The sequence below is a fragment of the Marmota marmota genome, unplaced genomic scaffold, assembly GCF_001458135.2.
Source record: "Marmota marmota marmota unplaced genomic scaffold, marMar, whole genome shotgun sequence".
Classification (NCBI taxonomy): Eukaryota; Metazoa; Chordata; class Mammalia; order Rodentia; family Sciuridae; genus Marmota; species Marmota marmota.
In genome coordinates this window covers 60,909,653-60,922,848 of record NW_025999968.1, presented here as the reverse complement: position 1 = coordinate 60,922,848, position 13,196 = coordinate 60,909,653, and the positions used below count along the sequence as shown (strand labels likewise).

At 61.0% G+C, this 13,196-nt stretch overlaps 1 protein-coding gene across 1 annotated transcript in view; it reads right to left on the bottom strand.

Moving 5' to 3' along the window:
* Window positions 1–13,196, bottom strand: part of Abcg1 (ATP binding cassette subfamily G member 1) — a 59,933-nt gene that overhangs the window by 8,771 nt on the left and 37,966 nt on the right. The window contains exons 4-11 of the mRNA XM_015478798.2: window positions 12,578–12,710; window positions 9,749–9,799; window positions 5,148–5,293; window positions 3,710–3,833; window positions 3,364–3,478; window positions 1,663–1,811; window positions 1,411–1,512; window positions 469–637 (exon numbers count right to left, since the gene is read on the bottom strand). Of these exons, the coding sequence (XP_015334284.1) occupies window positions 469–637; window positions 1,411–1,512; window positions 1,663–1,811; window positions 3,364–3,478; window positions 3,710–3,833; window positions 5,148–5,293; window positions 9,749–9,799; window positions 12,578–12,710 (989 nt within the window). The remainder of the gene's footprint in view (window positions 1–468; window positions 638–1,410; window positions 1,513–1,662; window positions 1,812–3,363; window positions 3,479–3,709; window positions 3,834–5,147; window positions 5,294–9,748; window positions 9,800–12,577; window positions 12,711–13,196) is intronic.

Sequence of the window (13,196 nt, the reverse complement as noted above, 5' to 3'; positions counted from 1 at the left end):
ACTCAGGGCAGCTCAGGCAGGACGCCTGTGTATGTGGGTCCTGTGGGGCAGCTGCTGTCCACCATGCAGCACAAGATGGTCAAGAGCAGGCTAGAATTGCCTGGAATTCCATCCCAAAGCACCTGTCCATCCCAAAGCACGCGTCCCAGGCCATGACCACACTGAACTGCACGTGCTTACGTAGCTGAATGTGAGGGCTCCGGATTAGTAAACCCTAGGGAAATGTCCCTCCACCTCCGTCTACTGTATCTGACCGTCTTCCATTAGAGAGTCGGTCCTTTGGCGTAAACACCGTATTTTGGTGTCTAACAGCAAATACAATAAAACCTGCATCTGTCCACATATAAATGGACTTTGAAGAAACAGGACCCTGTGTTCAGAGAACCCATCTACTGGTCAGGCTGGCCCTGGCCCCCACTGCTGGGTAGGAATCCAGGGACCGGAGGGCGGGGCGAGGGCATCACTCACAGGTCAGAACGGTGGGCATGAGGGCGGCAAACATGAGGAAGAGCATGGAGAAGAAGAGGAAGCCAGAGTTGCTCAACACCTTCTTGGCTTCATTCCCGATGCCCAGGTAGAGCAGGCCAATGAGGAGGCCGATCCCGATGTGGGAGGTGATCCGCAGGTGCGTCAGGACCTGGGCGGACATGGACCTTACCCTGTGCAGGAGCCTGGCTTCTGGGCTGGGGGTCTTATGTGCCATCCCCCCGGCCCCAGGGAAACAAGCCCTCGCCCTTGCCCAAGCCACAGGCGTGTCCCGCGCGGCCAGCTCTGTGGCGTTAGGGAGTGCTGACTACCATATTCACTTCTCCTCAAGGCCAGCTAACAGGAAGGGGCCAGGGCAGTGGGGAGAGCAGGCTGGGGATCGGTAGGCCTGCACTGCAGACCACGGGCTGTGCACCTGCCTCTCCCAGCCAGGTGGCCAGCCTGTCCACTTACACGGCTGGGGTTATTAGGGCTCCCACTCACCCGCTCCTTCCCTATCAAGGGCCGCTGACCCACCCAGTGCTCACACCTTGGGCTGCTCTTCTGAAGGGGTGCACTCCCCCTCCACCCTGATGGGGGCTCGGCCACCTGGCCTGTTTGGACCATGAGCACCAGTGACCACTGCTGCCCCCTGGCTTCCCTCTTGCACTGCCCCCTCTGTGAGGCTCCAGGAGGACAGTCCAGATGGGAGCTGTTCCTCCGTCCCCAGCCCCAGGACAAGACAGATGGGGCTGAGCTGCCACCCCCCCTCAGCACCAGCCAGACATGCGCTGGCTCATGTGGACAGACGTCTTGGGATTGTCGGTCACCACATTGACAGACAGCAGTGACAGAGGACTAATGCAAGTGGCAGAAAAGCCACCTGGAAGCTGGGTCGGGTGAGTCCAGAGAAGGGCCCGCAGGAGGCCCAGAGGACGCTCTTACCGAGTCCCTCATGATGCTGAGGAAGGTCCTTCTGAAGAGGATGCAGAACTGGGTGAGGCAGCTGGCGGAGAAGCTGTGGCAGCCCTCCATGGAGGCAGAATCCTGGGGACACGGCGGAAAGGGCACTGGTGAGCCCCCAGACCGCCACGTCTCCACGCGAAGCAGGGGTACCTGCGTGCGGGGGGTGGGCACCCTGGGCTCTGGGGCCTGCGTCACCTGTCCCCATCCCGTCAATCCATTTGCCTGCTTTACCTCTTCGGGGGGCCGGTGCCAGAGGAAGGGGTTCACCTCGGCGTCCCCCGCGAGGTCTCTCTTGTAGTCGGAGTCGCACAGGCCCTCGCGCACTGCTCTCACCAGGCGGCCGTTCTGATCGCCGTACTCGCCCGAAGCCACCTCCATGACTGCCGGGACATAGGAGGGGGTTAGACCAGGCCCGGGACAGGTGTGCCACCGCAGGACGGGGACCACAGGCTCCCTGGGGCCTGTGGGAGGGCTAGGCAGTATCCCAGCAGTCCCGGAGACACCCCTGGTGACGGCAGTGTCGGAGGCCACATCGTTCACCAGCCGGCACCCGGCCCTCAAAGCCCCAGCATGGCTGTAGGACGTCGGCAGGTGGACAGCAGGGTCAGGGGGCCTGGAAAGCCCGGCTAGGGCCTGACTACCCCAGCTCACCGAACGCCTGCCCAGCCACACCCTGCAGGCGGCAGGCTCCTCTGCAAAGAGCTCACCTGAGCCGTGTACCAAGCCCACGGAGTCCCAGGAGACCACGGAGGAGGAACGCCCACCACCGCATGGTGTGCTGGGTGCCCGAGGCCATGGGACAGCCACCCGTACCCTCAGGTCCTGGTGCAGTGTCACCCCAGCCTCCCTCCCCCAGCGTCCAGACTTGCTTGGTCGAGCCCCCTTCTGCCCCAGCCTCCTCTGCTCACCCCACTCCTGGGCAGAGGCCTCTGCACTCCCCAACCCTCTGCTCCCCAACTTCCTCCCTGTGCCCTGCCCTGGTTCCCACTGGACACCATCCCGCCTGATGCCCAAAGCCCCCTGTCCCCGGAAGTCTGCTCTCTTCCTAGGCTGGAAGCTGGGTGCCAAGCACTCCCACATAAAACCCTGCGTCAGGCCATGCTGGGTTGCCAGGCAAGGTCTCCAAGCTCCAGCTGTCCCTCACCCACCCGGGGCCACAGCCCTGGGCTCCCCTCTCAGCAGAGCACCCTGAGGGAGCACCTTGCCTCCCAGGGCCTCTGCACCCTCCCGGGTGCCCATTTCTTCTCCTCCGTCGCCCTTCCTCTGCAAGCTCACCTTCATGCAGGCTTTGGGTCTCCCCTCCCCTCCCCTGCCCACCTGTCCCTTCTCTCCGGTGGAACTCTCGTTCATAAACTATGGACTGTAAACTAGTTCCACCACGGCTTCTAAAAATGCTCAAGCCTTCCCTCTGATCAGAGCTGTCCCTCACCTCTCGCTTCCTCCCAGTGTCCCTGTCTCCCTGTCTCTCCCCTCCCGCGTCATCGCAGCCTGCCCCTCGGGAGTGAGAAGCATTCCCAGGAGCAGTGCTTGCTAAGCCTAACTTGGAAATAGTGCCACGGCAGTCATGGGATTCCGGGGCGTAAGGCCAGAGATCTAAAGAAATATGACTGAGAGAGAGGCTGAGGCGGGAAGACCCGGGGGATGTCCACCTGGAGCCTCAGTGTGACCTGGGGAAGGGTCTTCGCAGGGGGTCAGTCATGGACTTGAGAGGAGTTTATCCTGGATGTAGGGTGGGCCCTAACTCCAGGGACCAATGACATCACGAGGTGAGGACACAGAGCTGGCCATCAGATGTGTCCACCGGGAGACGAGGAAACTCCTTTGTTCTCGACAAATTCCACCCAGAGGGCCCCGAGCCACTTGAGGGATAGTCGAGCAATTCTTCAGATCAATGTGAGGCCCCTCCTCCCATCTGGTCTGGGCGCCACTCACCAAAATCTGCTGGGTTGTGGTAGGTGGGGCAGTTCAGGCCCAAACCCCTCAAGTACGGCACCAGGTTGGAGACCTTCCCCCGGTACACACATTGTCCTTGACTGAGGACGTAAAGCTGTGGACGGTGAGGAAAGAGAAGGCATCCATTGGCCTTGATGACCACAGCGGCAGAGGCTTCCCGTCAGCCAGTCAGCAGACACCCAGGACTCATGGGAGGGAGTGTCCGACCTGCCTCAACCTGGCTGGGAGGCCGGGGTGGGGGTCTGGGGCAGGGGTCCAGGGTGGGGGCTAGGAGGGGCCCAGGCAGTAGCTGGAAGGGGTCCAGGAGGGTGCTGGGAACTCATACCTGGTCGAAGAGCTCAAAGAGCTTGGCGCTGGGCTGGTGGATGGTGCAGACGATGGACCGGCCTCCCTGGGCCAGCCCCTTCATCAGGGACACCACCTGGAAGCAGGAGGCACTGTCCAGGCCGCTGCAAGTCAAGGGTACCATAAGACACTGGGCAGCAGGGACAGCCCACTGCCCCAGGTCCTGGAGGGGCTGGGAAGCCGCTGCCATGGAGGCATGGGCCAGAGCTGCCCCTGCAGGTCCTCAAGGTCAGGCTCTGCTCCGCCTCAGAGCTGCGGAGTGGGGCCACAGCAGAGTGTCCTGCATGCTACTAGGGGACCAGCAAGTCTTGCTGAGGAACCTGGGTGGGGGACAGGGGGTCCCCACCTGTCTTGGGAGGGGGACTGCAGAAGTGTAGTTCCGAGAAGCATTCTGGGTAGCAGTTGCAATCCCCTGCCCCTGGGCCCACTGGGGGCAGCACTGGGGATGGGTGTCGGCCACAGAGGGGTGGCTTTGGGGCACCTGGGCCGGGGTACACTCTGTCAGGTGCTTCACTGAACACAGGGGGTCTTCCATGGGCTCACCATGGGCTCTTTTCCAGAAGGTTCTGGGGTGACCTCTCTTCTCCTTCCCCTTCTCAGTGTCCCAGCCCTATCCACTCCTGCTCCTGTCCCTGCACTCCTCAGGACAGGTCAAGGGCAAGGAGTGTGTGCCCGGCAGCCCCTCGAAGCTCGTTCTCCCAGGACAGGCAGCCTGCTGGAGGAGAGCTGAAGGCTTCTTTGCCTCGCTTTTTCTCAAACACCTTTAGGGAGCTGCCTTAGGTACCACCCGCTGAGGGTGGGCACGGGGCTGGGCTGAGCGGACATGGTAGATGTGCCCCTCCCTGCAGACAGCCCAGGCTGCTGTCAGGACCTTCTGGCCTTTGGAGAGGGGAGAGAGCAGGCAGGAAGGAGGTGACATAAAATCTGGTTCAAGAGCAGCCCACCTGAACCCTGAGGCTCATTCTTCTGGGGACACTTGAATATGATGTGACTAGGAAGAGGCGGCCCAACTCATTGCCTATGGCTCCAGAGCCAGCATCTCCCCACAGCCTCAAACCTTAGGGGGCATCCCCAGGACTGGTGTCAGGGCTCACTGGCATGGAGTCGGCAAGCCACTCAGGGTGGGCTTCCTTCCTGTGGGCTCCTCTGAGCCGCTGAAGAGCTAATGCAGTGGCTTCCAGGACACCCGGAGGGCCTGGCCAGGGTGGCTGTGCACAGGGAACTCCGTGTCATGGGAGAGACGGGCACGTTTCCCTCAGACCGGCTCCCACCATCAATGCACGGCACAGGGCCGAGCACATGTGTGTCTGAGCAGTGGACAGTGAAGCAGCCGCTCCGTCAAGCGCTCAGAGTCCCCGCTGCGCCCAGGCAGGAGGGACGGGCAGGGTCCCTGTAAGAGCAGGCTGGCTCTGGCTTACCTGGTGGGCTCATCGAAGAACATGACTGGAGGGTTGTTGACCAGCTCTAGTGCGATGGCCAGGCGCTTCCGCTGGCCGCCTGATAGGCTCCCCGTCCGGGTGTTGGCGCAAGACAGCAAGCCAAGTGCCGTCAGGATCTCCTTGACCTGGGGAAGGTAGAACCAAGGCCCCCTTAGGAGCTGCCCTCCTGGTCTCTCTGCTCACCGGGGCCCACGTGCAAAGCCTGCCTGCTGCCCACTCTGCTGGACACATCACCAGTCCACCCAGGGACCTGCAAACTGGAGCCACCCAAGTGAGCAGCACCTCCAAGTTCATGGACAGTGCTGACTTTGGCCAGGGAGGCCGTGCTGCCCAGAGGCTGAGACGTGGAGAGGGCCTGAGTCCTCACTTCACTCAGCCTTCAGCAGGTGACCCCAACACCTCCAATTCCAGGCCCAGCCCAGAGCCTGACACAGAGAAGTCATCTGATAAATATTTGGTCAACTGAGCGATTGACAGACATAAAAGTGGATGGATGATCAGGCTGCTGACCAGCACAAAGAGTCACTGTGACCAGTAAATCAAACTACTGCAAAGTCCACGGTGTAGCACTTGGCACACGAGGCCTGCTGCCCACGGCCAGCCACCAAGTGGGTGCCCTGCTTATCGCTCACACAAAGCTTTCGAGCACAGCCCTGCGGTCACAAACTGCAGGGCCCCTCAGGAAACCTGTTCTGCATGCGTCAGTGGAAAACAGCCTCTAATGGCACTGGATACGACCAGAGCTCCTGTCCACAGGTCCTGGCCCCAGGAACGTGGCTGGGCACTAAGACAGAAACTGTGCACAGAGCCCTTTGTCAGCCCAGGATGGGCCACCTCAAGGTGACTCAGGAGGTCAGCCAGTCTCCAGTGGGCATGGGCTGGTTCCTGCTGTCATGACCAGGTGTACCCTGGTGGCTGCTGAGGCCTAATGTGGGGGCTGCCTTAGAGCTCTCTCCAGAATTTGCCCATCCTTGTCCTCACCCTGGAAGGGCAGCCCTGTACTGGGCCCCTGCAGCCACAGGGAGGGGACCCCAGGCCAGCGGCTTCTTGGGGAGATGAGGTCACCCGAAAGGAGGACTGTACTTTCGAATTATTTATGCACAGTCAGTGCAAAGTGGAGCTTTGGTGACAAAGAACCAGGGCATTGCTACTGGGCAGGTTCCAATCCTGCTCTGCCTCTCCTGGTGGGGGCCTGTCCTTCTGCCACCCACCTCACCTCCACCCCGAGGCCCAGCCCTGGTCTGCAATGTGGGGCTACGTGGGCTGGTGTCAAAGACGGGCCAGAGGAATGGTGGGCTCACTTGTTTACGCGCATTTGCCTAAACAAGCAAATAAAAATCCCTCAGTGCTTATAACTCAACTCCCCTGGGGGCCTTGGTGACTGGAGGCTTGGCAGTTGCAGAACTGCCCTCGGAGACCTCTCTTGCAGAAGCAGCCTGGCCAGAGGGATGGCCAGGGCCGAGGCACCCTTGCTGGGAAAGGAAGGCTGTGAATAACACATTCCGCTACCTGCTAGAACATTCCATCCCATTGTGTTTTTACAAGACAAACACCACAGCCACCCAAGTACAGAGGGGGTTGGGGGGAAGTGAGTCAGGGTGTGGAGCCAGCTGTGGCTCTGCCCTTGAAGCAGAGCTGCCAGATGTTCTGGGGGCAGGAGGCTGCACCTGGCCAAGAGGACAGGGTCAGCACAGACTGGGCCTCAGGTGAGGAAGACCTGCAGGACTCAGAACTGCCTGGGTCCTGCAGGGATGGCAGGTGGGCGCCCTCTCCACAGTCGCCCAGCACACAAGGTGCAGGGGTGCCAGGGTCCTCAGGGACAGTCAGTCAGAGGGCTGGGGGCCTTCACTGAGTCACCTGTGCTCTAGGAGCCAGCTGAGACGCACAGGCCTCCTTCCCGCCTGCGTCCTAGGCCCGGCCCACAGAGGACACGCATACGTGAGTCCCGTCTTCTGGAGGCCCCGACACGGCTCCTCCCGGGAGGTACCTCCATTCTCACCAAGGTGCCATCTGTCTCTGGTCCCTTCCACTCTGGCAGGCAGAGTGGGTTCCGTGGCCCTCCTGGAGACGCTGACCAGGCCGCCCAGGTGAGGGACAGGAACCTGGACTCATGGTGCAAAGTTTTGTGCCATCAAAGACAGAGCTGGTGCGGAAGGCAGAGGGGCCCAAGGGGCAGGGCTCGCCACGGACCCTCCTGTTGGCTGAGATGTGCACTGCCCACCAACTCCCTGGAGAAGGCCCGCAGAGCCACAACGGGGGAAGGCTGCTGGCCTGGGGTCCCCTCAGGGAAGAGGCGAATTCAGCTGCCACCATGCCCGTGGCAGTAGTTGGACCTTACATCCCAAGTCAAGGAGGGAAGCTCCGGGTGCTGGGGGAGCAGGCCAGGGTTATCCAGGGCCAAAGGAGCTCCCATGTGCTCAGCTCAGCATCGCTGCGTGGCCTTGTTGGCAGCCACCCCCAGGCCCTGGCTGCTCCCCCTCGCACCATGACCCTGCACCAGGCCTGTCCTGGGGAGCCCCTCTCCCAGAGGCTCACCCTCGCCTTGTGCCTCCCCCACGCCCAGGGTCAGTGGCCATTCCTGCAGCTTCTCTGTGCAGCCTCTGAAGCTTGCCACTGTGCTGGAGACAACTGTCCAAAGCGGCCCATGGGACCCCAGTGAGGCCACTGCATCCAGCAGGTTGACTGCATTTCTGGCCTCTGTGGAAGTAGGGAGGCTGAAGGACGAGGGTGACCAGGTGTGAGAGGTGGTCCTTAGGCCAGTCCTCTGGCCGCTGGATGAGAGGCACTTCTTGACTCTGCAAAAGGAAAGGCCCTGCCTCATGGCGCCTCCGGCTCTTGCCAGTCCTACTCTGGGCCTGCAGCTGATGGCTTTCCTCCTAGAGAGTGGAGAGGGCCAGGAGGCTAGAGCTGGCCTTGGGACAGGCCGTCCTCACACCGGGTTCTCCTCTGTTCTCTCCCTGGAGCCAAGACTTTCCTTCTCCATCTCAGCAGTCACGCGAGTCAGTCCAGTCTGTGTAACAAAGAGCCCCAAACTGGGGCTTAAACAAGGGAAGGAAGGAATCCTCTCAGGTTCTGGAGGCTGGAAGTCCAAATCAAGGAGCTGGCCGGGCTGTCCCTCCTGGGGCCTCTCTCCATGGCTTGCAGATGGGGTCCCCTTGTCCTCCCAGGGTCAGCCTCTGCGTGCGTCTGTATTCTGGTCTCTTCTGAGGACACCAGGCAGTTGGACCAGGGCCACGGATGACCTCACCTTAGTCACCTCTGTAAAGACCCTGTCTCCAAATATACTCAAATTCAGAGGGACAGGTGTCGGGGCTCCAGCGCCTCTGGGGGACTCAGCCCATAACCCTCCTCTTCAGTCAGACACATCTGAGGGGAGCATGAGGAGTCTGCTGCCTAAGTCACGCACTCAGAAAAGACGGGAGACCACAGAAGGCTGACCGCTCTCAACCTTCCTGATCAGGTCCCAGCCTGGGCCTCCTGCCTCTGTGGCCCCTCGTTCCCCACGTCTCTGTTCTGGGCTGGACTGGTCCACTTTCTTCCCTTCAATCTCAGAACTGGGCTCCACATGGGACATTCTCCAGAGCAACGAGGCATTGGTTTACTTCTCAGAAGTGGGTTCTTGATCCTGTCCCCACTACCAGTGACTGGGCTGGCCCCAAGAGTCTGAAGGGCTCCGTGGGGAACAGGGAGGAAGAGCCCCAGGCGTGCCCAGTACATTCTTTCCACACCAAGGGGGTTTAACTTGGCTTAGCGTTAACTGTTCTGCCCAACACAAGTGGCAACGGCACTCGTGGAGTTGTGACCAACACGTCCTCAGCGTGTCTGACTGTCCCCATGACTGTCCCAGCTTACACCGAAACAGGAGCAGCCCCTCGTGCCCCTGGTGTGGACCCTGCCAATCCTGCTTTCTCGGCTGCTGCCCTGTGGCCCTGAAAGGTGGCAGAAGCCAGAGGCAGCTTATAAAAGTGGGATTTATCTTACACTGAAAATCCGGTGGTCCCAGTGCCAGAGAAGGAGGGGCTTCCCTGACCACGAGAACTGGCCGGTGCCTCCTGGGAGGCCTTCTGGGGCTGTGGCTGGCCCTGTGCACCTGCGTCCTCCCTTGTCCTCGGGGTGAAAGGAAGAAAAGCAAGTGACGGAAGGGAGAGAAAGTCTCGGGCAGGTGGGAACCTGGTTCTCCCTTCCTAAAGGCCGGCCAGCAACACGCAGCACCAAGCTGCTTCTTGCAGTTGTATGGCGAGGGGGGGTGGGGGATGGTTATTTTTAAACCAGTGACTAACGTCTTCATTGTTAGTGTTTTATGAAAAACAGTTTCATGCAAAGTGTGCTAAAGGGCACCCTGCTGGGTCCAACGTGAGCCTGTCACTCCTGGCCGGAGTCCACGCTGCTGCGATGCCCCCCGCCGCCTGGCTTGGTCTCTGGCTGCTACAGCCCACGCCGCAGGGCGCTGAGATACCCCCTCCCACATGGGAGCAGGAGCAGCAGGGCAAGTCCAAGGAGGGCCACACCCAAAGCCCCCCGCACGCTGCCAACCGGCCGCCCAGGCTCCCGGCCACACACGGTCCCAAAGCCACACTCACCATCTCCCTCCTGCCTTCATCCTTCTCCTGTAGCTTCAGATGTGCTGACACCTGTGGGGACAAGGACCGTGCTGTGGGTGGCCAGCACCAGGGCAAGCCACACAGGGCCACGTCTCTGGGCCACCTGATGGCCACAGGAGATCCCGGAGGCCCCGGCTTCCACGTCCCTTAGCTTTGGCAGGGGAGCAGAGGGAGTCTGGGGGCTCTGTTGTCCCAGGTAGATTCCCTGCGGTACCCGTGAGAGAGCTGGGTGTGGGCGACAGAGAAGGGAACCCAGGCAGCAGGCCTGAAGACGGGCTGCAGGGACCCGTGGTGGGTTTAGGAAGTCCAAGGCACCTTTCATCAGCCAAGGCTTGGAATGATCCATGGGGAAGTCACACCCCAGGAATTGGCACGAGCCACTCAACCGATGCCCCTCTGGCTGTTGTGCACTTAGATCCTGTTACCAGCCCAGCACAGGGCCCTCGGCCACCGGATGAAGTCCTGTGCGGGAACTGCCATGCCCAGCGTCAGCCACCCCCCGTCTGGGGCAAACTGGGGGCCTGGTCTCCTCCAGGGCACAATGGTGAGGGACAGGCTGCCCACCTCATTAGCTGGCAAAGTCCCTGAAGGGGCCAAACAAACGAGAGACTGAGAGACAGGAGAGGCCACAGCCCAGAGAGGGACAGGGCCAGGCCTATGTCACCTCACAGGGCCAGCTGCCTGCCTTGTGACACCAAGTGTCACTTCTGTCTGCTGGTGGTTGTGAGGGACAGAAACAGCAGGTTTCTGTCATGTCATCACAGCCATGTCTGAGAGGGGACCGGCAACAGTGGCCAACACGCTTTTGTCCGAGCTGGACCCTGAGTGGGGAGGGCCACAGCCCCGAGTTAGGAGCTCCTCAAAGGGGCACAACACTCCCCAAACAGAAGCTCGTGGAATTTAGCTCTGAAAATACATGTTCTTTCACGGCAGAGCCTGGGGACAAGACTGGGGGGAGACACAGAAGTCACCAGTCGCATCTGCAGAGGGAAGACCCCGTCCTCCTGCCTGCCAGTCCCTCCGCGACACACTGAGGGCTGGGGGCCCAGGGTCCAGGCAGGATGCAGGGAGGGCTGGGGTGGGCAGAGATGGTATCACCAAAGACTGAGCGAGCAGCAGCTAGGAGGCTCTTCACCCCAGGCTGCGTGTCCTGGTCCCTCTGCAAACTCCTAGGTCCTCTGTGCCCAGGAACGAGCATGCTGGCCCAGCCGGACATGCAGGGCTCCCCAGCCCAGGCCACGCCCCTTGCCCACAGACACTCAGTTGCGGCAAGATGAATGAGAACAGTCCTGCCGCGTCCCCCGCTTTCCTCCCAAAGCAGCCGGGGAGCAGGGGGGGGAATCTGAAATCTTAGCCTGCCCCTCTCTGCTGAGTTAGGAACCCTTTGAAATCACAGGTGACACCGTGGGGCTGCCACTCACTGATGCCCCTGGAGGAGGCTCCGCCCAGGGCCCACCAGAAACCCCTCCAGTGGGGACACCAGAGCAAGCACTGCATCTGCTGGTCAAGAGCCAGGCAGACCCGGCTGAGAACGTCCACTGCGGTGCTTGGAGCGGCTCCACCCTGCTGGGGACCCTAGGCAGGGACAGGAGAAGGCGGGAAACAGTGAGCACAAAGTGAGCGTGATGGGCAGCCACAGCCGTGGGCTGCTTTCCAACCTCCTTTCCGTGGGCGGTACTCAGGTGGCATCTGCTGCCCACAGACTAGTGTAGCCGCACTCACTGTGCCTGGGCCTTTGTAAAAAACGCGCTGAAGATGGGTGCGGTGGCCCATGTCTGTAATCCCAGAGGCTCGGGAGGCTGAGGCTGGAAGATCGTAAGTTCAAAGCCAGCCTCAGCAACTTAGGGAGGCCCTAAGCAACTCAGCGGGCCCTGTCTCAAAATGAAAAATAAAAAGGGCTGGGGATGTGGCTCCATGGTTAAGCACCCCTGGGTTCAACTCCCAGTACCAATAAAAAGAAAAAAAAAATCCAAAATACAGAAACCAACGGCCCTGGGAGCCCAGAGTCCTGGCACGCGGTGAGGTCATGGATGTCCAGAGTACATCCAGGCTCTTGTGGAAACCCACTGCACAGGCACCACCTGCACGGCCCCCATACTGGGCTTGTGGGGGGACTAAGTGAGGACTTAGCAGGCGTGGGAAAAAACTGACTGGGTGCAAGGGCCACGAGCAGTGGGGGGGTCTGGGGCCATGCCTGCCTTCCCACACCCCCTCCCCATTCCAGCTCGCCCTGCTAGGTCTGCAGAAACTGAGCCATGCACGGCGGGAGGTCGAGCCCAACCGTGAGAGGAGAGCTTCTGGGGTCAGGTTTGCCTGCAAGAGCCATGTGCCTCCCCAGCTGGGTGGCCCTGGGCGGCCCTGCTCCACAGCTGGCTTCCTGCAGTCGCACATCTGTGATGGCTGGGGCCACATGCATGCTCAACAGGCACTCAACGATCGCAGGCAGGTGAGACGGAGGGGACCAGGTGAGCTGCAACTTGGGCCAAAGACACAGAGTGGCTGATGGCAGCCAACTCCTCAGCCCACGGGGAGGAGGACTTGTGGTTACCATGGAGACGATCACCCACAGCAGTGATCAATAATCTTAGCCACCTGACCGTGGATTTGCCGAATGTGGGCCATTAAGACTCATGGTGGTGGGGATTTGTTTTCCATCCAACTGTCCACACAGCCAGCCTGGGGCTGGACTCCACTAGAGAGAGGGTGTGACTGCAGGGGCCTGGAAGAGTGTCCACCCACGTGCAGCTATGCTCCTAATGCAGAGGGGCGGGGGCGGGGGCCTGCAGCACTGGCAGGTGGGCAGCTCACCATCATGGCCTCCTGCACGGTGAGGTGTGGCAGCAGCATGTCATCCTGCATGATGTAACAGGACACCTTCCGGAAGCAGCGCAGGTCACGGGGCATGCCGTTGATGAGGACTGCCCCCTTCATGCCCGTCTCCCTGCAAAGCCAAGGAGAGGGGGCCTTCAGGCTGGAGAGGGGTGAACCAAAGGGGAGGGCCTCCCTCCCAGCCTCTTTCCAGCTGGACACAGAGGCCCTGGGAGGGACAATACAGGGAGAAGGCGCCCTGGTGGGAAGAGCCACACGTGAGAGCTCCCTGGGACCCCGCTCTCTGGGACCCCGCATTGTGGCCAGCAGAAGCTGCTGGGTTTGTTTCCCCTGCTCCTGATGCAGAGGGGAGGGGGCGGGGACCTGCAGACTGAATGCAGCCACTAGATGGATGTACTCCTGGGCTTGCAGGGTTAGTGAGACTGGCTTCTGCCATCTGTGTGCAGCACAGGCCGCAGCAGCTGCCCTCAGCTAGAGACTGCCGTCAGGGTGGCAAAGACACCGAAGGCGCCTTGGGCTCAGAGGTTCAGAGACAGCCAGGGGGACGGTCCTTCTGCAGGGGGAGCATTCTCTGCCCACAGGTGAGCTTCCAGAACCT